The sequence below is a fragment of the Vipera berus genome (genome assembly GCF_964194415.1).
Source record: "Vipera berus genome assembly, chromosome: 7".
Classification (NCBI taxonomy): domain Eukaryota; kingdom Metazoa; phylum Chordata; class Lepidosauria; order Squamata; family Viperidae; genus Vipera; species Vipera berus.
Genome location: NC_138209.1, coordinates 980461 through 1003962, shown reverse-complemented (window position 1 = coordinate 1003962; position 23502 = coordinate 980461). Strand labels below are relative to the sequence as shown.

General features: G+C 50.7%; 1 protein-coding gene across 5 annotated transcripts in view; it reads left to right on the top strand.

The window, feature by feature from the left end:
• The window catches only part of DYSF (dysferlin), a gene marked incomplete at its 5' end in the record, with an annotated part of 133750 nt that overhangs the window by 99180 nt on the left and 11068 nt on the right, over window positions 1-23502 (top strand). For all 5 annotated transcript variants that reach the window (XM_081332853.1, XM_081332852.1, XM_081332851.1 and 2 more), the window contains 12 exons: window positions 10018-10116; window positions 11324-11452; window positions 12478-12633; window positions 14325-14416; window positions 15821-15991; window positions 16996-17138; window positions 19335-19474; window positions 19832-19920; window positions 20128-20223; window positions 21587-21728; window positions 22925-23024; window positions 23139-23308. In XM_081332853.1, coding sequence (XP_081188979.1) covers window positions 10018-10116; window positions 11324-11452; window positions 12478-12633; window positions 14325-14416; window positions 15821-15991; window positions 16996-17138; window positions 19335-19474; window positions 19832-19920; window positions 20128-20223; window positions 21587-21728; window positions 22925-23024; window positions 23139-23308 — 1527 coding nt within the window. The remainder of the gene's footprint in view (window positions 1-10017; window positions 10117-11323; window positions 11453-12477; window positions 12634-14324; window positions 14417-15820; window positions 15992-16995; window positions 17139-19334; window positions 19475-19831; window positions 19921-20127; window positions 20224-21586; window positions 21729-22924; window positions 23025-23138; window positions 23309-23502) is intronic.

Below are 23502 nucleotides of genomic sequence, written 5' to 3'. Positions count from 1 at the left end.
TTTTGAAGAAGAGACAAGACAGTCACCTGTGTGAGATGGTAGAGTTTCTCCTGCTTGAGCAGCGGGCTGGACTAGAAGACCTCTTCTCTTCTCTTCTCTTCTCTTCTCTTCTCTTCTCTTCTCTTCTCTTCTCTTCTCTTCTCTTCTCTTCTCTTCTCTTCTCTTCTCTTCTCTTCCCTTCCCTTCCCTTCCCTTCCCTTCCCTTCCCTTCCATTCCATTCCATTCCATTCCATTCCATTCCATTCCATTCCATTCCATTCCATTCCATTCCACATATTCTATTCTGTTCTGTTCTGTTCTGTTCTGTTCCATTCCATTCCATTTCACATATTCTGTTCTGTTCTGTTCTGTTCTGTTCTGTTCTGTTCTGTTCTGTTCTCTTCTCTTCTCTTCTCTTCTCTTCTCTTCTCTTCTCTTCTCTTCTCTTCCCTTCTCTTTCCTTCCCTTCCCTTCCCTTCCATACTCTACTCTACTCTACTCTACTCTACTCTACTCTACTCTACTCTACTCTACTCTACTCTACTCTACTCTACTCTACTCTACTCTACTCTACTCTAGTGTAGTCTACTCCATTCCATTCCATTCCATTCTATTTCTATTAAATGGTAGAGGGTCTCCTGCTTGAGCAGGGGGCTGGACTAGAAGACCTCCAAGGTCCCTTCCAAGCTCTATCCTGATTGTGATCTCACCTGCTTTGAGCCTGGGCTGGAGACTGCAGCCACTCTTAGACGTTGACAGCCTGCTCAGCTACCTCCTTCTTGCCTTTTATCCCAGGAAATGTGGTTCCATTTAGCCAGAGCGAGTAGTTGCCAACTCCCAGCAGCAAACGTGCAGGTCATTCATTTAGAAGAAGGCAGCAGAAGGCTCCACGGTTAGCAGTGAGCTCCTTCTCGTGTGTCCTGTGGGGGGAACCCAGCACAAATGTCATTAAAGGCAATAAACCCTGAAAGAGCTGTTGACATCTAGTTAGGGGAGGGGGGGGTCTGCAACGGATGCTTAGCTTGGAACCAACAATGTTGGGTGTTTGCACAGAGAAAGCAGAGTTGCTGGCTGTGGGTGGCCGTGGGAGGCTGACAGCTGCCACGGGGAAAATTTTGGTTAGGATAGAATAGAGTTGGAAGGGACCTTGGAGGTCTTCTAGTCCAGCCCCCTGCTCAAGCAGGAGACCCTCTAGCATTTAATAGAATGGAATGGAAGAGAAGAGAAGAGAAGCTGGAAGGGACCTTGGAGGTCTTCTAGTCCAGCCCTTCGCTTAAGCAGGAGAACCTATACCATGTCAGGCAAGTGACTGTCCAGTCTCTTCTTAAAAACCTCCAGGGATGGAGCGCCCACGATTTCTGGTGGCAGGCTGTTCCACTGGTGAATCGTCCTCACTGTCAGGAAGTTCCTCCTTAATTCCAGGTTGCTTCTCTCCTTGATCAGTTTCCAACCGTTGTTTCTCGCCCTGCCCTCTGGTGTTTTGGTGAACAACGTGACCCCCCCTCTTCTTTGTGGCAGCCCCTCAAATACTGGAATACGGCTATCGTGTCACCCCTATTTCTTCTCTTCTTTAGACTGGCCAAACCCGAGTCCTGCAGCCGTTCTTCATATGTTTTAGTCTCCAGGCCTTGGATCATCTTAGTTGCTCTTCTCTGAATTTTTTCCAGACTTTAGACATCTTTTTTGTGATGTGGTGACCAAAATTGGCTGCAGTATTCCAGGTGTGGCCTCACTAGGCTTTTATAAGCAGTACTAATACGTCATTAAATATTTAGGATTGGGTTGATGGCTCACAATTGAAGCCTGGGGTTGGGGCACATGGCCTTGAGGAATTGGGGTGCAATCTGGATGTGGGCCCTATGCTTTGCGAAGAAACAGGCCCTGGTTTCTTGTCCGGGATAGTATGAGGTCTCTTGCCTTGGGAAGGGGGTTGGACTAGATGACCTCCAATGTCCCTTCCAGCCCTAGCTTTCTATGGTCTGACTACAGCCTCTGAGCGTCTTACTCCATGGAGCTGGGCCTTTGGGGGGCCTCACACCAAAGGATCGTAACCCAGCCTGGCGCTTATTGTGTACAAGGAGCCCATCGGCTTATGACCACTGTGGAGCTCAAAGGTTCCGTTGCTAAGTGAGACAGTTGTTAAGTGAGGTTTGCCCCCCATTTTACGACCTTTCTTGCTGCAGTTGCTAAGTGGATCACTGCAGTTCTTAAGTTAGTAACATGGTTGTTAAGTGAATCTGGGGTGCCAGAAGGTCGCAAGAGGGGATCACATGGCCCCTGGGCACTGCGGCCGTCATAAGTATGAATCAATGGCCAAGTGTCTGAATTTTGATCATGCGAGATGGTCCTAAGTCAGGGGTCTTCAAACTTGGCCACTTTAAGACCGGTGGACTTCAACTCCCAGAATTCCTCAGCCAGCCCAACCAGCCCTGTGGGCTGGCTGAGGAATTCTGGGAGTTGAAGTCCACAAGTCATAAAAGGGCCAAGTTTGAAGATCCCTGGGTTCAGGAGTCTTTACCTGAGGGGCTTGGGAGGTATGGACACCTGTGAGAGGTGTCCCAAAGCTGCGTTTCCAGAAGTCAACTGGACTTTCTTGGTTTTTCCCCCCCTTGAAAACGTTTCGCTTCTCATCCAGGAAGCTTCTTCAGTTCTACCTCAGTTAGAACCTCAGCTAGAACTGAAGAAGCTTCTTGGATGAGAAAGTGAAACGTTTTCAAGGAGAAAAAAAAACCCTCCAGAAATTCCAGATGCCTTTTGGAAAAAGCACCTTTGGGCCATCCATGACCTGGACGGTGGAGAACCTCCCCGGACTGTGGGAGGTGCAGACACATGGCCACCTGGACTCCAGGTGAGAGGAAGGCCAGGTCGTTGGGGCCAGTGGGAAGAGGCAGCCCAGCCAAGGACAGCTTCTTAGCTCGGCGTGCTGACGAGAACCGGCTTCAGAGCTGAGAGGCAGCCAGAAGCAGCCACGGCTGCTGTGGCCAGATGTCAGGATTGGGCCTAAGAATGGCGGAATTGGAAGAGGTGGCCGGAGGGGAAGGTGGAGACACCTACGGCCGGGCAGGTGCAGAGATTTCTCTTGGTTAGCCAACCAGAAAAACAGAACTTCCGCTTGAAAATCAAAACAAGGAAAATAAGAGGAAGACAAAAGAGGAGGGCCTTTGCAGCTGAGGGTTGAACGGTGGGCTCCTTGGGGCTCTCTCAGCTGGGGGGGGGGTTTCCTTGCAGACGTTTCACGACCCAACTAGATAGTATTATCAGAGCTAGGAAGGAGGAGGAGGAGGAGGACTGTGGGGTCCTTGGTGCTCTCTGAGCTGGGTGGTCTCCATGCAGACATTTCATGACCCAACTAGGTAACAGCATCAGTGCTAGAAAGGAGCCAGGTTGGAGGAGGAGGAGGAGGAGGAGGAGGAGGAGGAGGAGGAGGAGGAGGAGGAGGAGGAGGAAAAAGACCGTGGGGTCCTTGGTGCTGTCTGAGCTGGGTGGTTTCCATGCAGACATTTCACGACCCAACTAGATACTATTATCAGAGCTAGAAGGGAGGAGGAGGAGGAGGAGGAGGAGGAGGAGGAGGAGGAGGAGGTGGAGGAGGACTGTGGGGTCCTTGGTGCTGTCTGAGCTGGGTGGTCTCCATGCAGACATTTCATGACCCAACTAGGTAACAGCATCAGTGCTAGAAAGGAGCCAGGTTGGAGGAGGAGGAGGAGGAGGAGGAGGAGGAGGAGGAGGAGGAGGAGGAGGAGGAGGAGGAGGAGGAAAAAGACCGTGGGGTCCTTGGTGCTGTCTGAGCTGGGTGGTTTCTATGCAGACATTTCATGACCCAACTAGGTAACAGCATCAGTGCTAGAAAGGAACCAGGTTGGAGGAGGAGGAGGAGGAGGAGGAGGAGGAGGAGGAGGAGGAGGAGGAGGAGGTGGAGGAGGACTGTGGGGTCCTTGGTGCTGTCTGAGCTGGGTGGTTTCTATGCAGACATTTCATGACCCAACTAGGTAACAGCATCAGTGCTAGAAAGGAACCAGGTTGGAGGAGGAGGAGGAGGAGGAGGAGGAGGAGGAGGAGGAGGAGGAGGAGGAGGAGGAGGAGGAGGAGGAGGAGGAGGAAAAAGACCGTGGGGTCCTTGGTGCTGTCTGAGCTGGGTGGTTTCCATGCAGACATTTCACGACCCAACTAGATACTATTATCAGAGCTAGAAGGGAGGAGGAGGAGGAGGAGGAGGAGGAGGAGGAGGAGGAGGAGGAGGTGGAGGAGGACTGTGGGGTCCTTGGTGCTGTCTGAGCTGGGTGGTTTCTATGCAGACATTTCATGACCCAACTAGGTAACAGCATCAGTGCTAGAAAGGAACCAGGTTGGAGGAGGAGGAGGAGGAGGAGGAGGAGGAGGAGGAGGAGGAGGAGGAGGAGGAGGAGGAGGAGGAGGAGGACTGTGGGGTCCTTGGTGCTGTCTGAGCTGGGTGGTTTCCATGCAGACATTTCACGACCCAACTAGGTAACAGCATCAGTGCTAGAAAGGAGCCAGGTAGGAGGAGGAGGAGGAGGAGGAGGAGGAGGAGGAGGAGGAGGAGGAGGAGGAGGAGGAGGAGGAGGAGGAGGAGGAGGAGGAGGAAAAAGACCGTGGGGTCCTTGGTGCTGTCTGAGCTGGGTGGTTTCCATGCAGACATTTCACGACCCAACTAGATACTATTATCAGAGCTAGAAGGGAGGAGGAGGAGGAGGAGGAGGAGGAGGAGGAGGAGGAGGAGGTGGAGGAGGACTGTGGGGTCCTTGGTGCTGTCTGAGCTGGGTGGTTTCTATGCAGACATTTCATGACCCAACTAGGTAACAGCATCAGTGCTAGAAAGGAACCAGGTTGGAGGAGGAGGAGGAGGAGGAGGAGGAGGAGGAGGAGGAGGAGGAGGAGGAGGAGGAGGAGGAGGAGGAGGACTGTGGGGTCCTTGGTGCTGTCTGAGCTGGGTGGTTTCTATGCAGACATTTCATGACCCAACTAGGTAACAGCATCAGTGCTAGAAAGGAGCCAGGTAGGAGGAGGAGGAGGAGGAGGAGGAGGAGGAGGAGGAGGAGGAGGAGGAGGAGGAGGAGGAGGAGGAGGAGGAGGAAAAAGACCGTGGGGTCCTTGGTGCTGTCTGAGCTGGGTGGTTTCCATGCAGACATTTCACGACCCAACTAGATACTATTATCAGAGCTAGAAGGGAGGAGGAGGAGGAGGAGGAGGAGGAGGAGGAGGAGGTGGAGGAGGACTGTGGGGTCCTTGGTGCTGTCTGAGCTGGGTGGTTTCTATGCAGACATTTCATGACCCAACTAGGTAACAGCATCAGTGCTAGAAAGGAACCAGGTTGGAGGAGGAGGAGGAGGTGGAGGAGGAGGAGGAGGAGGAGGAGGAGGAGGAGGTGGAGGAGGACTGTGGGGTCCTTGGTTCCCTCTGAGCTGGGTGGTTTCTATGCAGACATTTCATGACCCAACTAGGTAACAGCATCAGTGCTGGAAGGGTGTGGGATTTTCGCTCTGTTTACGTACAGTGCCTCATTCTGCATGTTTTATGAGGTGTTCCAGTGATGTTATGGGATGTTCCAGAGGTGTTATGGGGTGTTCCAGTGGTGGTGGGATGCCCCAGTTAAATTCACAACTGGGATTTTCTGGTGAGGCTTCCTGACACCGTAAGGATGAGATGATCGGCTGGGTTTTGGCTCGGTGCATTGTGTGAAGGCAGCTCCCTAACATTTGTAAACCGTGATTTAGAAGCCAACGTAGGTTCAACCAGGTGGGGCTGGCTTAATAAGCCTGGTTTGTTTTGATACCTGAAGCTCCCTTCAACCGCCCCCCCCTCCCCCCAATTCTATCAAGTGGAATGCCTTTCCCAGTGAACTGGAAAGAAGGGGGAAGCAAGGAGGAACCATCATCCACCTCGGGAGATGTGGGAGGGGGCTTCCTCTGCACTGAAGATTCCAAGGTTTTTCCCTGGCGGCCCCTGCCGGGCCTTCTGCTGTCTCTAATACAAATAAGCCATTAAGCAACAAGTTAGCACGAGAAACCTGAGCCAGAACTCATGCAAGCCGAAATCTGTAAACTATTTGGAGTAATTGGCTATTTGCTGCGCTTGCTAGTCTCCGATCTGAGCGGATATTTCATGGCCTCTCCGGTTACTGTTCCCTGGAAGAGCCACCGGGATCGAGTGTCTCCAGCTGAAGCTGGATAGTTGATACCCAGGGCTGAGAATGGTATGGCGGCTTGACATTCCTGCGGTTGCCTCCCATGGATGTAACCGCACCAGGGCTCCCTGTGTGGGGTTGAGCTGCCAAGGCCAGGCTCCCGAACCACCGAGGGATCCTCCTACCAAGCCCTCGGCTGAATGGGACCGATGGGAGATGTTTGACGAGGCCACCTCCACCAAGATGTTTCTCCAAGAGCTGAAAGGCATCAAGGCTGGTTCTTGGCTCGTCCCGCCACTAGCCTGGACTAGAAGGCCTCCAAGGTCCCTGCCAACTCTGCTATTCTGTCCCAGTCATCTTGACCACCCACGGTGGACCGATCTGGGGGGCAAGGAGGCGTCATGGCAGTTGGGTTGGATTCCTGATGATAGGATGGACTACCTTGGATCTGTCCCCAGGAGAAACGTGCACAGCTTCCAAAGACGTGCCAGTCCTCTCTTTGAACCCATCCTCCACCTGACCCGTTGTTTCCTCAACTTTAGCAAGCATGACTGAGTTTTCCTGGTCTAACAGCCATTGCCTGGAGCTGCCCCTGGCACAGTTGCTGTGAAATATTAACCAGCTTCCCTTTGAGCCCCGAATCTTCCCCCTCTTCGTAGTGGGAGGGCTCTTAGCTTCCATCCAGTCTGGTTTCATGGTTGGTTTAGGGGTAGGCAACCTTGGCTCTTTTATGACTCGTGGACTTCAACTCCCAGAATTCCTCAGCCAGCATGGCTCAGCTTGGAAACCTCTCCCTTTCCCCTCAGCGTGGCTGGCTCAGGAATTCTGGGAGTGGAAGTCCACCAGTCATAAAAGAGCCAAGGTTTGCCCAGCCCTGATTTATGGAGTGGGGTGGTCTGGATGTCCCTCCGTCAAGTTGGATCTCTTGAGGGACCATCAGCTCACACCTAAGGATACTAAGACAGCATCTCCAAAAAGCTGCTGGTGGTCAGACTGTTTGTCAGAGGTGTCTGTGGGGGTCCTCAGGTTCCACCCAGTAGGTCTTCCCAGTCAATGGGTGGGGTGGGCTGGTCTCAGAAAGCACCAAGGACCCCACAGTCCTCCTCCTCCTCCTCCTCCTCCTCTCTCCAAACCCCACTCCCTTCTAGCACTGATGATGTTACCTAGCTGGGTAATGAAACATCTGCAAGGAAACCACCAAGTTCAGAGACCACCAAGGACCCCATAGTCTTCCTTCTCCTCCTCCTCCTCCTCCTCCTCCTCCTCCTCCTCCTCCCTTCTAGCTCTGATAATATTACCTAGTTGGGTCATGGGGAAAAAAGACGTAAGATCACTTCTCACACAACCGTTGCAGCATTCCTGTGGCCACGCGATCAAAATTTGGACGCTTGGCAACTGGCTCGCATTTATGATGGTCGCAGCGTCCTGAGGTCACGTGATCCCCTTTTGGTGACTTCCTTGAGCAGCAAAGTCCAGGGGGAAGCCAGATTCCCTTCACAACTGAACAACTTCGGTGACACCCTTAAGAACGGTGGCAAGAATGGTCATGAAATGGCCCTAGGCTCGCTTAACGACGGTCTCCCCGAGCGGCAGAAAGCTTTGGGCTGCCTGTGCATTGCCAAGGCCGTCGTGTGGCATCTCGGGCTAAACCCGGGTTGCCAAACCGATGCTGATCAACGGCTTCGTAGCCTTGCTGGATCCACGGGGCTCGTTCTCCCGGTTGCGAGCATCCCGTCCTCCGTGTGGCTTTTCCATTCTGATGGAGACAGACTAGCCTTCTTTCCGTTTAACATTCCAGCTGCTTTTCCTGGCATTTTGCTTTTTTTTATTTTTTAGAAAAATACTTCTCTCCCCCCCCACCCTTCCTCTCGGTAACCCGGTAACCCCGTTCCAAAACTCAGCAGAAAGCTCTCGATACCCCAGGTAAATCATCAAATTACAGAGAAAAAAACGCTTTCTTGGTAATTTGGCACCTGTGGAATGTCAGAATGAAGCCATTTCGGTTGGAGAGGAGTTTTCCGGGTGAAAAATGGGAGACCTGGAGGGGAAAAAAAATGTGTGTCATTTTTTTCTGGGAAGAAATGCGGGGTGGGCAAGGGGGGGTTCAGTGCGCCCCCCCCCAAGGTGACTAGTAGGAAATTTGCAGGGCTGGCTTGCAGTCAAACTCTATAAAACCCAGAATTATGGCTTCTTGATGAGCTGAGCACGATGGAATTTGGTGGAGTTCTAAAACGAGTTATTTATTTGCGGAGGAATGTTTCGCGAGATACAAATTGCCCCTTTGTGGTTTCAATCAATTTCAGAAGAGTTAGCTTTAAAAAGAAAAAAAAAGGCTTAAAAACGAAAAGCCAACCGTAGTCTCCAAGAAAGCCTTGCTCTCTGCTGAGTTGGTCTCCAGGCCGGCTTGCTCACTGCCAACTTCTTCTGTGGAGTCCTTGGTGCTCTCTCAGCTTGGCTGTTTTCTTGCCCAACTAGGCAACATCATCAGTGCTAGAAAGGAGCCAGGTTGGAGGCGGAGGAGGAGGAGGAGGAGGAGGAGGAGGAGGAGGAGGAGGAGGAGGAGGAGGAGGAGGAGGAGAATGACTTTGGGGTCCTTGGTGCTCTCTGAGCTGGGTGGTTTCCTTGCAGACATTTCATGACCCAACTAGGCAACATCATCAGTGCTAGAAAGGAGCCAGGTTGGAGGAGGAGGAGGAGGAGGAGGAGGAGGAGGAGGAGGAGGAGGAGGAGGAGGAGAATGACTTTGGGGTCCTTGGTGCTCTCTGAGCTGGGTGGTTTCCTTGCAGACATTTCATGACCCAACTAGGCAACATCATCAGTGCTAGAAAGGAGCCAGGTTGGAGGAGGAGGAGGAGGAGGAGGAGGAGGAGGAGGAGGAGGAGGAGAATGACTTTGGGGTCCTTGGTGCTCTCTGAGCTGGGTGGTTTCCTTGCAGACATTTCATGACCCAACTAGGCAACATCATCAGTGCTAGAAAGGAGCCAGGTTGGAGGAGGAGGAGGAGGAGGACTGTGGGGTCCTTGGTGCTTTTCTGAGCTTGGTGGTTTTCTTGAAGATGTTTCATGACCCAACTAGGAAACGTCAACGGTGCTAGAAGGGAGTGAGGCCTGCTCTCAATGTATATTCTAGTGGCTTGCCCTGTCAGTGTTGGTAGAACAAGCAAGCCACTAGAATATACATTGAGAGCAGGCCTCCCTCCCTTCTAGCACCGTACACCTTCTAGCACCATTGACGTTTCCTAGTTGGGTCATGAGACATCTGCAAGGGTCAAGGACCCCTCAGTCGTCCTCCTCTTTCTCTTCCTCTTCCTCTTCCTCTTCCTCCTCCTCCTCCTCCTCCTCCTCCTCCTCCTCCTCCTCCTCCTCCTCCTCCTCCTGCTCCCTTCTAGCACTAAGATGTTACCTACTTTGGGTTATGAAACGTCTGTAAGGAAACCACGCAGCTCAGAGAGCACCAAGGGCCCCTCATTTCAACCCTGAGCTACAAATATTCTCCTTTATTAGTCTTCTGACTCTCCCTTCACCTCTGCCTGGCCCTTAAACCGGAGATGCGCCATTAGATCTGGCCTGCTTGGGATGCCCAGCTAGTATTCTGCCAATGTAACGTCATCTGTCCCTCCTATAAAACCAGGGAATCTCACTGCCTCGTGTCTGAAGGCCATCATTTCCCAACCTGGATTGCCTCAGTGTGATAGAGGCCGACTTCCATCATCCCCAGCCAGCACAGGCTCTGTGATGGAGTTATGGCGTTGGACGTTTGAAACGTCTGGAAGGCACGGCTTGGGAAAGGCCAAGCCGTGCTTGGAAGGTTGAAATGTGCCCTGTGCTGCAGAGCAGAAAGTCTTGGAGGGTCTCACGGTAATAAATTAGCTGCTGATGCTTTGTCTTCTTTGCAGGAAGAGGAGGTCATTGACTGGTGGAGCAAATTCTATGCCTCCACAGGGGAGCGAGAGAAATGTGGCACCTATTTGGAGAAAGGCTTTGACACCCTGAAGGTAAAACCCTGGACAGCCTCTGCCTTTGCGGGGTGTGTGTGTGTGTGTGTGTCTGTGTGAGTGATGAAAGCCATTGCTTTTGAGATGCAATTGTCACCTCTGGAGTTCTTGCTAGGAATGTCTTGACCTCAGTCTAGGACAGGGGTGGGCCACCTTGGCTCTTTTATGACTGGTGGACTTCAACTCCCAGAATTCCTGAGCCAGCCACGCTGAGGGGAAAGGGAGAGGTTTCCAAGCTGAGCCGTGTTGGCTCAGGAATTCTGGGAGTTGAAGTCCACGAGTCATAATAAAAGAGCCAAGGTTGCCTACCCCTGGGCTAGCAGAATGAAATGCTTGGGTGGGCCCTGCTGGCTCTAAATATTAAGATGTCTTGGACACCAACAGAGATCACTGGCCTTCAATTTTGGATCCAGCACCTGTAAGAAACCTACCCACCTCTGGCCGCTTTCCACTTTCTCTCCATTTTTTTCTCCTTTTTGGACACTGCTACATAGAGTTAATTAGTTCTGCTTAAATTATCTTCCTGCTACGCCTCGGGATACTTTCCAGGGTGCCCTTGTATCTTGTGGGTGCAGCTCCTGGACATTGGGCTGCTTCAGTGCCCTTGAGGACTGGAGCAAAATGTTAGACAAAGTTGGAGCTTTGGCTGATCCAGTTTTGATCCCTCTGTTCCTTCATTAAGGAAGGCTTGCACAAAAGCTCAGGTAGATGCTGGTCCAGGTAAATGCTGAAGTGGATGCTGGACTTAATGTGACCGCCATATCCACTCTTGTCACATCCCCTCAGGAACCTTTTTGCGTATTTCTCAGTGACCTTCAAGAGCCAGTGTGCTTTTTCCTGAAAAGGGCAACTGTGGGGAAACTGCCAGCTAGGCTGGAAGGAGAGGTTAGTCTTATACCTCTTGTGACTGTGTAAGGATTCTAAGCTAGGTCCTTGCTTGACTCCTCCTTCTAGCCTAGCGGTCAGGTTCCCAACAGCATTCAAGCCGGGAGATCTAGGGAAAGTTAGAAATTAGGCCAATGTCCTCCTCTTAGCTTTGCTCTAAATGGAAAGGGCTTTTGAGGGCCACCATCAACTGGTCGTCACCTTTCTTGAGAGAAGCGGGAAGATGGCAACAGACCAGAGGGGGCTTGCCTTTCCATGCCCATCCCTTCAAACATCTGAGAAGAAGAAGAAACAAAATGCTTTCCATCCCTTCTCTCCTTAGATCTACGAGACAGAGTTGGAGAACGTCGAAGACTTTGGAGGCCTTTCGGATTTCTGCCACACCTTTAAGTTGTCCTGCGGCAAAGCTCAGGATGACGGCGAAGACCCCACCATTGTTGGTGAATTCAAGGTTGGCCCATCTTCTTTTGGTTTGATTGTCCTAGTGGACCATCCCTTAAATAGGAGCCAGCTGTGTGCGGCAGCTGCCAAAAAAGACAACGCCATCCTAGGCTGCATTAACAGAGGGATAGAATCAAGATCAGGTGAAGGGTTAATACAAGGCCTTGGTAAGGCCACACTTGGAATACGGCATCCAGTTTTGGTCACCACAATGTAAAAAAGATGTCGAGACTCTAGAAAGAGAGTAGAGTAGAGTAGAGTAGAGTAGAGTAGAGTAGAGTAGAGTAGAGTAGAGTAGAATAGAATAGAATAGAATAGAATAGAATAGAATAGAATAGAATAGAATAGAATAGAATAGAATAGAATAGAATAGAATAGAATAATGATAAAGGGACGCGGTGGCTCAGTGGGTTAGGATGCTGAGCTTGTCTGCCGCGTAACAGAGTGAGCGCCTGTTACTCGTCCCAGCTTCTGCCAACCTAGCAGTTTGAAAGCACGTAAAAATGCAAGTAGAAAAATAGGGGCCACTACGGTGGGAAGGTAACAGCATTCCGTGCGCCTTTGGCGTCTAGTCATGCCGGCCACATGACCACGGAGACGTCCTCGGACAAGCGCTGTGCTTTGAAACAGAGATGAGCACCGGCCCCTAGAGTCGGAAACGACTAGCACGCATGTGCGGGGGAACCTTTACCTTTACCTAATGATAAGAATAAAAGAGAATAGAGTAGAATAGAGTAGAATAGAACAGAACAGAATAGAATAGAATAGAATAGAATAGAATAATGAAATAATAAAATGAAATAATAAAATGAAATAATAAAATGAAATGAAATGAAATAATAAAATAAAAATTATGCTGGAGATACTCTGTGATGGAAGGCTGCTCTTGTCGTAGCTGTACCAGAGGCAACCCCGGCATGCCTCAGGAGTCCCTCTACAACATCTGGGCCACTCCTGACTCCAGCGTGGAACTGCCGGAGAGATGTCCAAGCAGCCGGTGTGGGTGGAAGACTCATGCCTTTCCTCCCCTTGCAGGGCTCTTTTAAGATCTACCCTCTGCCCGATGACCCCACGGTGCCGGTCCCTCCGCGCCAGTTCCACCAGCTTCCAGCCCGAGGCCCCCAGGAGTGTCTGGTGAGGGTTTACATCATCCGGGCCTTTGATCTGCAGCCAAAGGACTCCAATGGAAAAGTAAGCTCACGGATGGAGAACAGGGGTGGGGGTGGGGGTGGGGTGTGGCAGACTCTCCAGGAAGCAGAGTCACCCTCCAGGAGAGAAGCTTCGGGACACGTCAATGGTCTTGGCCAAACTTCTCCTCAATTCCCTGGAGAAGTCCTTTGCTTCTTGGTTCTGCTGGCAAGAAACGATGCTGTCCCCGTGGCTCAAGGCAGGTTGCTGCACTTCGTGTCTGCGGAGAGTCTCCAACCCTCCAGGACCCGTTTGTCATCCCAAGGATGCTTTTTCCAAAAGGCAAATGGGATTTCCCCCCCCTTTTCTTTGAAAACGTTTAGCTTCTCGTCCAAGAAGCTTCTTCAGTTCTTCAAAGCTTAAGAACTGAAGCTTTCCTTGAAAGGTTTTCAAGGTGGGGGGGGGGGGAGAAAGAAACTCAAGAAAGTCCAGTTGCCTTTTGGAAAAGCCCCTTTGGGACTTATGCCCTTTAGTTGAGGGGTGGGCCGTTCATATCATAGCACTGAGCCTGTGCGGCCTTTATCTTCCCGGGCAATCAGTTAGCTGATCTAAAGGTGGGGGGTGGGGAGAGCAGAGAGGGAGGTGGTGGGGAGGGTCTGTTTATTCTCAGTAGTAATGCAGGCCCCACCGGTTGTCAGCATGTGGCCTACATCAGAATAGATTTTATAGGTTCTCCTGCTTGAGCAGGGGGCTGGACTAGAAGACCTCCAAGGTCCCTTCCAGCTCTATTCTATTCTATTCTATTCTGTTCTGTTCTGTTCTGTTCTGTTCTGTTCTGTTCTGTTCTATTCTATTCTTATCATTATTCTATTCTATTCTTATCATTATTCTATTCTATTCTATTCTATTCTATTCTATTCTATTCTATTCTATTCTATTCTATTCTATTCTATTCTATTCTATTCTATTCTATTCTATTCTTATCATTATTCTATTCTATTCTGTTCTTATCATTATTCTATTCTATTTTTATCACTATTCTATTCTATTCTATTCTATTCTATTCTATTCTATTCTATTCTATTCTATTCTATTCTATTCTATTCTATTCTTCAATGTAGGTTCAGGTATGTAAAGTTTAAATGTGTCTATGGAGGAAATATTGAGGACACAGAAAGACATTCCTTAGTTGGGTGACTCCCAGGTGGGGTTGGACTACTACTCCCATAGGCCTCCACTGCCCCAGCCAACAGGACGTTCAATGCATCCAGGGGCCACCAGGTTAGGAAGGAAAGTTCTAGGGCAGGGTTGTCCAACCTTGGCCACTTTATGACCTGTGGATTTCAATTCCCAGAATTCTGGCTGGAGAATTCTGGGTGTGGAAGTCAACAGGTCTTAAAGTGGCCAAGGTTGGACACTCTTGCATTAGACCAGGTTGGCAGGGAATTCTGGGAGTTGAAGTCTAGGGCTTTCTTCTAGGGCTTTCCTCGAAGTTCCTCTTTAGTTGCTCAGTCCATTTGCAGGAACCAGTAGAGGCAGCATGGTGTAGTGGTGAAGGCACAGGAGAAGACCCAAGGGGTGACTTGGGGGTCCTCATTTATTCTCAAACCAGCCAATCTCATAAGCTGGTAGTCTGAACGCTGATGGTGGAGATATCTAAGGACCGTTTGACTTCGCTGGCCGTTTCCTGCCTCTTTCATGGAACTATCACAAAAAGTCCACCTTTACCCTCTCTCTTTCCTTCTCCCACCCAGTGCGACCCTTATGTGAAGATTTCTGCGGGGAAGAAGTCCCTTAATGACCAGGACAATTACATCCCCTGTACTCTGGAACCGGTCTTTGGAAAGTAAGTCTCCACGTAAGTCCCCGAGAGGGTGGGGCGAGGAAAGTAGCTGCTCCGGAAGGGAAGGGGACAACTTGTCACGGAGAATTCACCACGGACAACTCGCCGTGGGACAATTCAACAAATGCAAAAGCTAAATTAATTTCAACGGAGCCGATAATAATAAAAGGAAAGCCGGTCGGGAAATACAACACTTAATAACAATTTCAACCCAAACGTTGTCACCGATAATAAAAGTAAGTGAACGAAACGACAAACACAGTGTTGAAACGTCCGCGGCCACTTCTCCTAGCCCTGTTCCTGAAAATAGGGAGCCCGGTTAGACTTGAGTGCAGAATAGAATGCAGAATAAGGGACCTTGGAGGTCTTCTAGTCCAACCCCCCGCTCGGGCAGGAAACGCTACACCATTTTGGGCAACGGATTGTACGATCTCTTTCTAAAGACCTCCCCTGTTGGAGCAGCCACAGCTTCCGAAGGCAAGTCGTTCCACTGGCTGATTGTCCTCACTGTTGGGAAGTTTCTCCTGAGTTCCAGGTTGCTTCTCTCCTTGATGGGTTTCCATCCATTGTTTCTTGTGAGTGAGTGAGTGAGTGGCTGTGTCTGTGATGGATATGAAACATGTAAAAGATAACCAGGGTCTGGAAGGGTTAAGGCAGGGGTAGGCAGCCTCGGCTCTTTTATGACTGGTGGACTTCAACTCCCAGAATTCCTGAGCCAGCCATGCTGAGGGGAAGGGAGAGGTTTCCAAGCTGAGCCAGACTGGCTCAGGAATTCTGGGAGTTGAAGTCCACGAGTCATAAAAGAGCCAAGGTTTAAACCCCTGGTTTAAGGGAACTAGGTATATTTAGTCTAACGAAGAGAAGACTTAGGAGAGACAGGTGTTTTTTCCAATCCTTGGGGGGCAACCACAAGGAAGAGGGTGTCCAATTGTTCTTCAATGCACCAGAAGGCAAGACAAGAAGCAACTGGGGTGGGGGTGGGGTGGGGGAGCTCATCCGAGAGTCTTTTAACCTAGAAGTAACGAGAAACTTCCAGGCAGTGAGAACAATTGATCAATGGAACAGTTTGCCTCTTGTGGTTGTGGGTGCTCCGTCACTGGAGGTTTTCAAGAAAAGGTTGGACAACCATTTGTCCAGGATGGAATGAAGTTGCCTATCTCGGGCAGAGTGTTGGGCTAGATGACCTCCAAGGGCAAGAGGGCAGAGGAGAAGGGGGAGGAGGAGGAGGAGGAGGAGGAGGAGGACTGTGGAGTAGTCCCCGGTGGTGTCTGAGCTTGATTGTTTTCTTGCAGACATCTCATTACCCGACTAGGTAGCATCATCAGGGTTGCTGATCAGTTGCAGCAATTCCGTCAAAACCCAGCCCGTGTTCCTTTCCACCGACTTGTCTGCTTCTGCTTTCTGTAGGATGTTTGAGCTGACCTGTACGTTGCCCGTGGAGAAGGACCTGAAGATCGCCCTGTACGATTATGATCTCTTGTCCAAAGACGAGAAGATCGGGGAGACCGTTATTGACCTGGAGAACCGCTTCCTGTCCAGATATGGGGCTGGTTGTGGTCTTCCCCAGACTTACTGCGTGTGAGTACCCCTGGGACAGCCATGCAAAACCTATTCGTGGAAGCAGCAACAAGAGCTTGGCCCATCTGCTAAGGTGGAGGACCATCCTGTGGGTGGCACCTCAGACTGTTCCTGGGTTCCTGTAGCCCTCTAGATGCTGCAGCTGTGAAACTGAGGTAACTTAGTGGTGGGACCGACTTTCCCATGGAGGACATGCCAGATCCAGCCCCATCCTATGTAGCTAAACACGATTAGGCGTGAAAACTTCGGAGAGTCTTCCGATTGTCTGGGGATGAAGTACAGTAGTCCTTCCCTTACAAGTAGTCATTTGGCGAGCGTTCAACGTTGCGCTGGAAAAAAGGGACTTATGACTGTTTTTCACACTTACGACCGTTGCAGCATCCCCGTGGTCACACAATCAAAATTCGGACGTTTGGCAACTGGCTCATATCTACGGACGGTTGCGGTGTCCCGGGGGTCCCCTTTTTGTGGCTTTCTGACAAGCAAAGTCAAGGGGGAAGCCAGATCCCCTTAACATCCATGATACTAACTTAGCAATTGCAGTGATTCACTTAACAACTTTGGCAAGAAGGTGGGGCAAAACTCACTTAACAAATGTCCCACCTAGCAACAGAAATTTTGGCCTCCATTTGGTTCTGTGTCGAGGACTGTCTGTCTCAGGGCTCTTCAAACTTGGCCCTTTGATGACTTGTGGACTTCAATTCCCAGAATTCCTCAGCAAGACATGCTGCCTGAGTAATTCTGGGAGTTGAAGTCCACAAGTCATAAAAGGGTCATAGTTCCCTCAAGCTGCCTAAGTAATTCTGGGAGTTGAAGTCCACAAGTCATAAAAGGGTCATAGTTCCCTCAAGCTGCCTGAGTAATTCTGGGAGTTGAAGTCCACAAGTCATCAAAGGGCCACGTTTGAAGACCCCTGGTCTATATACTGCCCAGAACTGGCAGACAGTTGGACCAAGGACACGTTGAGGTTCCTCTGCTTTATTGTTCTGTCTCTCCCCTTCCAGTTCTGGACCCAACCAGTGGAGAGATCAGCGGCGCCCAACACAACTCCTCCATCACTTTTCCTTGCAACACAGAGGCAAACTTCCAGTTTACAAGACTGACCAGATCGTCTTTGGAGAGGAAGTGTACCACCTCTCGGATCTAGGTAAAAAAAACACACAGCCTCGTCTGCTTCCTTGTAGTTTCAGCTCAAGGGCCGCCCACAGCGGCCTAAGGCTGGATCTGCCTTCCCACTCCAGCAGCTGCAGAAGCAGCAACAACCTGGCCGTGTTTATTGTGCCGTGAGACAACTCGCTGCGGGACGAGAGTTACCCTAATATGGAAGACATGGTAGAACAGAACCCTTAAAGAAAGGATGCCAACGGAGGGACAAAACGAAAGGCGAAGGACAAACCATTAAAATATTTTTGAAATTATTTTAAATTATTAAATGGAATTGTTAAGTTGCCCTCGGGGCGAGTTGTCCCGTGGAACGGTTGTCCTGTGATGTGTTGGCCGTCAGCTTCATCTCAAGGATGACAAATTCTTCCAGCTCCCTGGCAAAAGCAAGGTAAACTGTGGCCATATCTGGAACGCCGCACCCAGTTTTAGTCACCACAACGCAACAAAGGTGTTGAGACTCTAGAAAGAGAAGAGCAACAAAGGTGATCAGGGGACTGGAGGCTACAACGTACAAGGAACGGTTGCTGGACTTCAGGATGTCTAGTTTGATGAAGAGAAGGACGAGGGGGGACAGGATAGCAGCCTTCCAATATCGGAGGGGCTGCCCCAAAGAAGAGGGGGGTCCACCTATTCTCCAAAGCCCCTGAAGGCTGGACAAGAAGCAACGGATGGAAACTAATCAAGGAGAGAAGCAACCTAGAAGTAAGGAGAAACTTCCTGACAGTGAGGACAATAAACCAGTGGAACTACCTGCCTCCAGAAGCTGTGGGTGCTCCATCCCTGGAGGTTTTTAAGAAGAGACGGGACAGAAGGGTCTGGCTGAGGAATTCTGGGAGTTGAAGTCCACAAGTCACAAAAGGGCCAAGTTTGAAGACCCCTGATATAGACTTTAAGAGGAGTGGACTTGAACTCCCAGAATTCCTCAGCCAGCGTGCCTGGCTGAGGAATTCTGGGAGTCAAAGTCCACAAGTCACAAAAGGGCCAAGTTTGAAGAACCCTGCTGTACAGTCTTCGGCTTGAGCAGAGGGTCAGACTAGAGGACCCTCAACGTTCCTTCCAACTCTGTTATTCTCTACCTCAAAGGTGACAGAGTCTTCCAGCTTTCCGGCACCTCTTTGGGGTCTCCCCAAAGACACCCCCTCCCCTTTGGGGTCTGGCTGGGCAGCAGAGAGCCCTGTGCTTGTCGCTTCCGGGCAGCAGAGAGAGACATTGTCCCACGGCTGAGCCACGGCCAGGACAGCCAAGAGGTCCCACATGGAACAGGCAAGGGGGACTTTGTCTCGCCGGATTCCCTATTTAAGCTCCTGCGGGTGTTTCTATTCATTTCGGATTGTTAGGTTGGATTGCTTCAGTCTTCCGTTGGGGGAGTGGGGAGGTGGGCTTCCCAGAGGGCAGCCAAACTGCTGTGGTTATGAAGGTGGTTCTTCAGTCTGCAGAAGGCCCAAGAGCAAGGTGGGGGAGGGGTCGCGCTCTGCTTGCTACTCACTGTGAGGGTTTAAAATAGAATAGAGCAGGAAGGGACCTCGGAGGTCTTCTAGTCCAGCCCCCTGCTCAAGCAGGAGAACCCGTACCATCTCAGACAAGTGGTTTTCTAGCCTCTTCTTAAAAGCCTCCAGTGACGGAGCGCCCACGATTTCTGGAGGCAACTTCTGTTCCCCTGGTTAACTGTCCTCGCTGTCAGGAAGTTTCTCCTTAGTTCCAGGTTGCTTCTCTCCTTGGTTTGTTCCCATGAATTGCTTCTTCTCCTGCCTTCAGGTGATTTGGAGAACACAGGGTGAAGCTTATTCAAGAACATAGAATAATTGGGTTGGAAGGGACCTTAGAGGTCTTCCAGTCCAACCCCCTGCTCAAGCTGGAGACCCCATAGCATTTCAGACAAATGGCTGTACAGCCTCTTCTTAAAAACCTCCCGTGTTGGAGCATTCACCACTTCTGGTGGCAGGCTGTTCCACTGGTGAATTGTCCTCCCTGTCAGGAAGTTTCTGCTTAATTCCGGATTCCTTCTCTCTTTGATCCGTTTCCAACCGCTGTTTCTCGTCCCGCCCTCTGGTGCTTTGGAGAATAAGGTGACCCCCTCCTCTTCCTCGCGGCAGCCCCTCAAATACTGGAACGCTGCTATCGTGTCTCCCCTCCCATTTGGGCCGCTGGGTGAAATCTCTGCTTTTTCTCTCGGATTCAGAGGAGAGCGAGCCCCCAAACCCCCACCTGGGTCCTGTGGAGGAGCGGCTCGCCTTGCACGTCCTGCAGAAGCAAGGCCTGGTCCCTGAGCACGTGGAGACGAGGCCGCTGTACAGCCCTCTCCAGCCGGACATTGAACAGGTAAAGTTGGCAGGGAGAAGCTGGGGGCCTTGGAGAAATCTTTTGGGGTCTTGGCCTTTTTTCACTCTCCAGGCTTGCCAGGCAAGTATCGGGACGATTTCTGCATCCTAGGCCATTTACGTCCCGGTGTAAAGGAGGCAACAGGCTGCTCTAAGCATGTGGATGCTGGTGGCAGAGATTCCCATTGCGGGGAGAATTTGTAAATTTATATAAATGGGTTAGAAATATTATATATATATATATATCACGCCGTCTGGCTAGGAAGCCAGGAAGTAGCATTCAAGGAGCCATCCTTTCTCGGGGACCCCCGCCAAGGGACCCCTCTTTTCTGACCCCTGGCTTCCCCTTTCATTGCAGGGCAAGCTCCAGCTTTGGGTGGACCTGTTTCCAAAATCGCTTGGGCCCCCGGGGCCCCCGTTCAATGTGTCCCCGCGGAGAGCAAAGAGGTAATAATGGCTGCCCCTCGGAAACTTTTTCCTGCCCGTGCCTTTCCTCCTAGACCAGGGGTAGGCAACCTCGGCTCTTTTATGACTCATGCTGGCTCAGGAATTCTGGGAGTTGAAGTCCATGAGTCATAAAAGAGCCGAGGTTGCCTACCCCTGCCCTAGACCCGTCTTTCTCCACCTGACCCCCATCTGGGTGGTTGTTTCCAGGTTCTACTTGCGTTGCATCGTCTGGAACGCCCAAGACGTCATCCTGGATGACCTCAGCATCACCGGTCAGAAAATGAGCGACATCTACGTGAAAGGGTGGGTAGCCCAAAGCTTCACCGCGACGAGGGTCCCTTTCCTCTTCTCGCAGGTGGAGATCCTGCGTCACCCAGGTCACGGTTAGCCCAAAGGTCTTTTTCCAAAGGGCAGCTGGAATATCTTGGGGGTTTTTGTTTCCCCTTGAAAACCTTTTGCTTCTCCTCCAAGAAGCTGAAGCTGTCGTCCAAGAACTGAAGAAGCTTCTTGGTTGAGAATGGCAATGTTGGCGCTGCGACAACGGAAAAGCTGTAGCCATTTTATCTTTTGCCTTCGTTGTTTTGTTGTTGTGGTTGTTTGGTGTTTTCAGATGGAGAAGTGGGGAGGAGGGAATGCTTGAGTTATTTCAGCTAACCACAACCAGGGGTAGGCAACCTTGGCTCTTTTTATGACTGGTAGACTTCAACTCCCAGAGTTCCTGAGCCAGCGTGGGGGAAACTTTGGCCCCTTCATGACTAGTGGACTTCAACTCCCAGAATTCCTGAGCCAGCCTGGCTCAGCTTGGAAACCTCTCCCTTTCCCCTCAGCATAGCTGGCTCAGGAATTCTGGGAGTTGAAGTCCATGTCATAAAGCGGCCTAGGCCTAAGCCAGAGGTAGGCAACCTTGGCTCTTTTATGACTCGTGGACTTCAGCTCCCAGAATTCCTCATGGGGGAACTATGGCCTCTTCATGACTTGTGAACTTCAACTCCCAGAATTCCTGAGCCAGCCACACTGAGGGGAAAGGGAGAGGTTTCCAAGCTGAGCCAGGCTGGCTCAGGAATTCTGGGAGTTGAAGTCCACCAGTCATGAAGGGGGCCTAGGCCAGGGGTGGGCAACCTTGGCTCTTTTATGGCTTGTGGACTTCAACTCCCAGAATTCCTGAGCCAGCATGGCTCAGCTTGGAAACCTCTCCCTTTCCCCTCAGCGTGGCTGGCTCAGGAATTCTGGGAGTTGAAGTCCACCAGTCATAAAAGCGCCAAGGCTGCCCACCCCTGGGCCCACAACAATTGCAGCTGTGTGAGAATCAAGGTCAATGCTAGAAAAAGCTTTGGTGGGCTGAAAAGTTGGGAGGACAGCCCCGTTTTAGACTGATTGGTGAATGTGATTTACAACAGCCTATCGGGTGAGAATTGCATCTTGTTACTTTATATCTTGGGGAGGGAACTTTAGTCCTGGGTTCACCTATGTAAGTGCCAATACCCTGTTTCCTAAATAAAATGTTCTTTGAGGAAGATGTCTTTGCCTTGAAGTTCTTTTCATTGAAGTTCTTTCCATCTATCGGAACCGGGACAGACCAACACATTTGGGACAACTCTTTGACCAGCGGCTTTCTTCCTCTTGACTTTATTGGCTGATGGGCTTGGTCTTCTTCTGTGGCTTGCAGGTGGCTGGTTGGTTATGAGGAGAACAAGCAGAAGACCGATGTCCACTACAGGTCTCTTGGTGGTGAAGGCAACTTCAACTGGAGGTTCATCTTCCCCTTTGATTATCTCCCTGCTGAGCAGGTCTGCTCCGTGGCGAAGAAGGTGAGCGTCCAGAAAGGCCCAAATGACCTTTGCCAGAGGTCAACAGAGGCTCCAAAGTTGCTGGGTCTGAGGCTGACGGGTCTGGGGGAAATCAGGTGCTGGGTAGCTGGAATGGTAGCTTCCCAAGCAGTTATCCGCTTGCAACGTGCTCTTTCTCCCATTTTATTTTGGCTCCCCTCCTTTTATTATGAGATATACATAGTCAAATAAAAAAAATGTATCCTCACCCAAAGAGCAGAGCTGGATTGGAATGTTACTTCGTGATGATCACAAGTATGAAATTAGGGTCGCGATGCAAATTGCTGCACAAGTTGTTTCCTACACAATAGAAGATAATATTGGTAGCTCCTGGTTGAACTGTGGGGTCCTGGATGCTTTCTGAGCTGGGTGGTTTCCTTGCAGGCATTTCATGACCCAACTAGGGAACATCATCAGTGCTAGAAAGGAGTGGGGGAAGAGGAGGAGGAAGGGGAGGGGGAGAGGAGCAAGAAGAGGAGGAGGAGGAGCAGGAAGAGGAAGAAGCAGAGGAGGACTGTGGGGTCCTTCATGCTGTCTGAGCTTGGCTGTTTTCTTGCAGACGTTTCATGACCCAACTAGGGAACAACATCAGTGCTAGAAGGGGGGGGGTTGCAGAGAGGAGGAAGAGGAGGAGGAGGAGTGTGGGATCCTTGGACCTTCCTGAACTTGGTGGTTTTCATGCAGACGTTACATGACCCAACTAGGTAACATCATCAGTGCTGATGGGAATATTTGTAGCTCAGGATTGAACTGTGGGGTCCTTGGTGCTCTCTGAGCTTGGCGGTTTTCCTGCCGACATTTCATGACGCAACATCATCCATGCTGGAAAGGAGTGGGGTTCTCTCCCTCTTTATACTAGAAGAGAGCGGGGTTTGTTCTCTCCAACAGAGAGTTCGCAGTGCGACGCAGGGCTATCCAATCTAGAACTATCCAATTTCCTGAGATCGAGAACCATTAATCAGTGGGACCTCTTGCCTCCAGAAGTTGTGGAGGTTTTCAAGAAGAAATTGGACAACCATTTGTCTGCAATGGCATAAGGTCTCCTGCCATGGGCAAGGGGTTGGACTAGAAGACCTCCAAGGTCCCTCCCAACTCTTGTTATTCTGTATTCTGTTACTTGATGGTGAAGGTCACTGCAGCCTTGCTTGCAATGGGTTCTTCTCTATGTTCAAATGCAGGAACATTTCTGGAGCTTGGACAAGACAGAGAATAAAGTCCCACCCCAGCTGGTCCTTCAAATCTGGGACAACGACAAATTCTCCTTTGACGATTACCTGGGTGAGTGGTAAACCCAGGGAGGCCAATGCGACATTTCTCAGTTCCTCTCTATAAATTACATGCTTGCCTAATTGTCCTCTGTGTTCTTCCCCTTTCCCCCCCCCAACGTTCCAGGCTCCATCCACTTGGACCTCAACTGCATGCCAAAACCAAGCAAGACCACCGAAAAATGCAACTTGGATCTGCTGGAGAGCCGGGAGAGAGACGTGTCGCTTTTTGAGCAGAAGACGGTCAAAGGATGGTGGCCTTGCGTGGTCGAGCAGGAAGGCACCAAGATCATTGCGGTAAGTCTTCTGATCCTGCTTGTTCTCGGAGGGACAGTGTAGTATGGAGCTTCCTGCCAGAGGAAAAGGTTGGACTAGAAGATGAACGATTGTCCTGTCTCTTCTTCAAAACCTCCAGGGGTGGAGCAGGCACAACTTCGCCCAGGTTCGCCTGGTGCGCCAGTTGCGGCCCTATCTAGACCGGGATGCCTTGC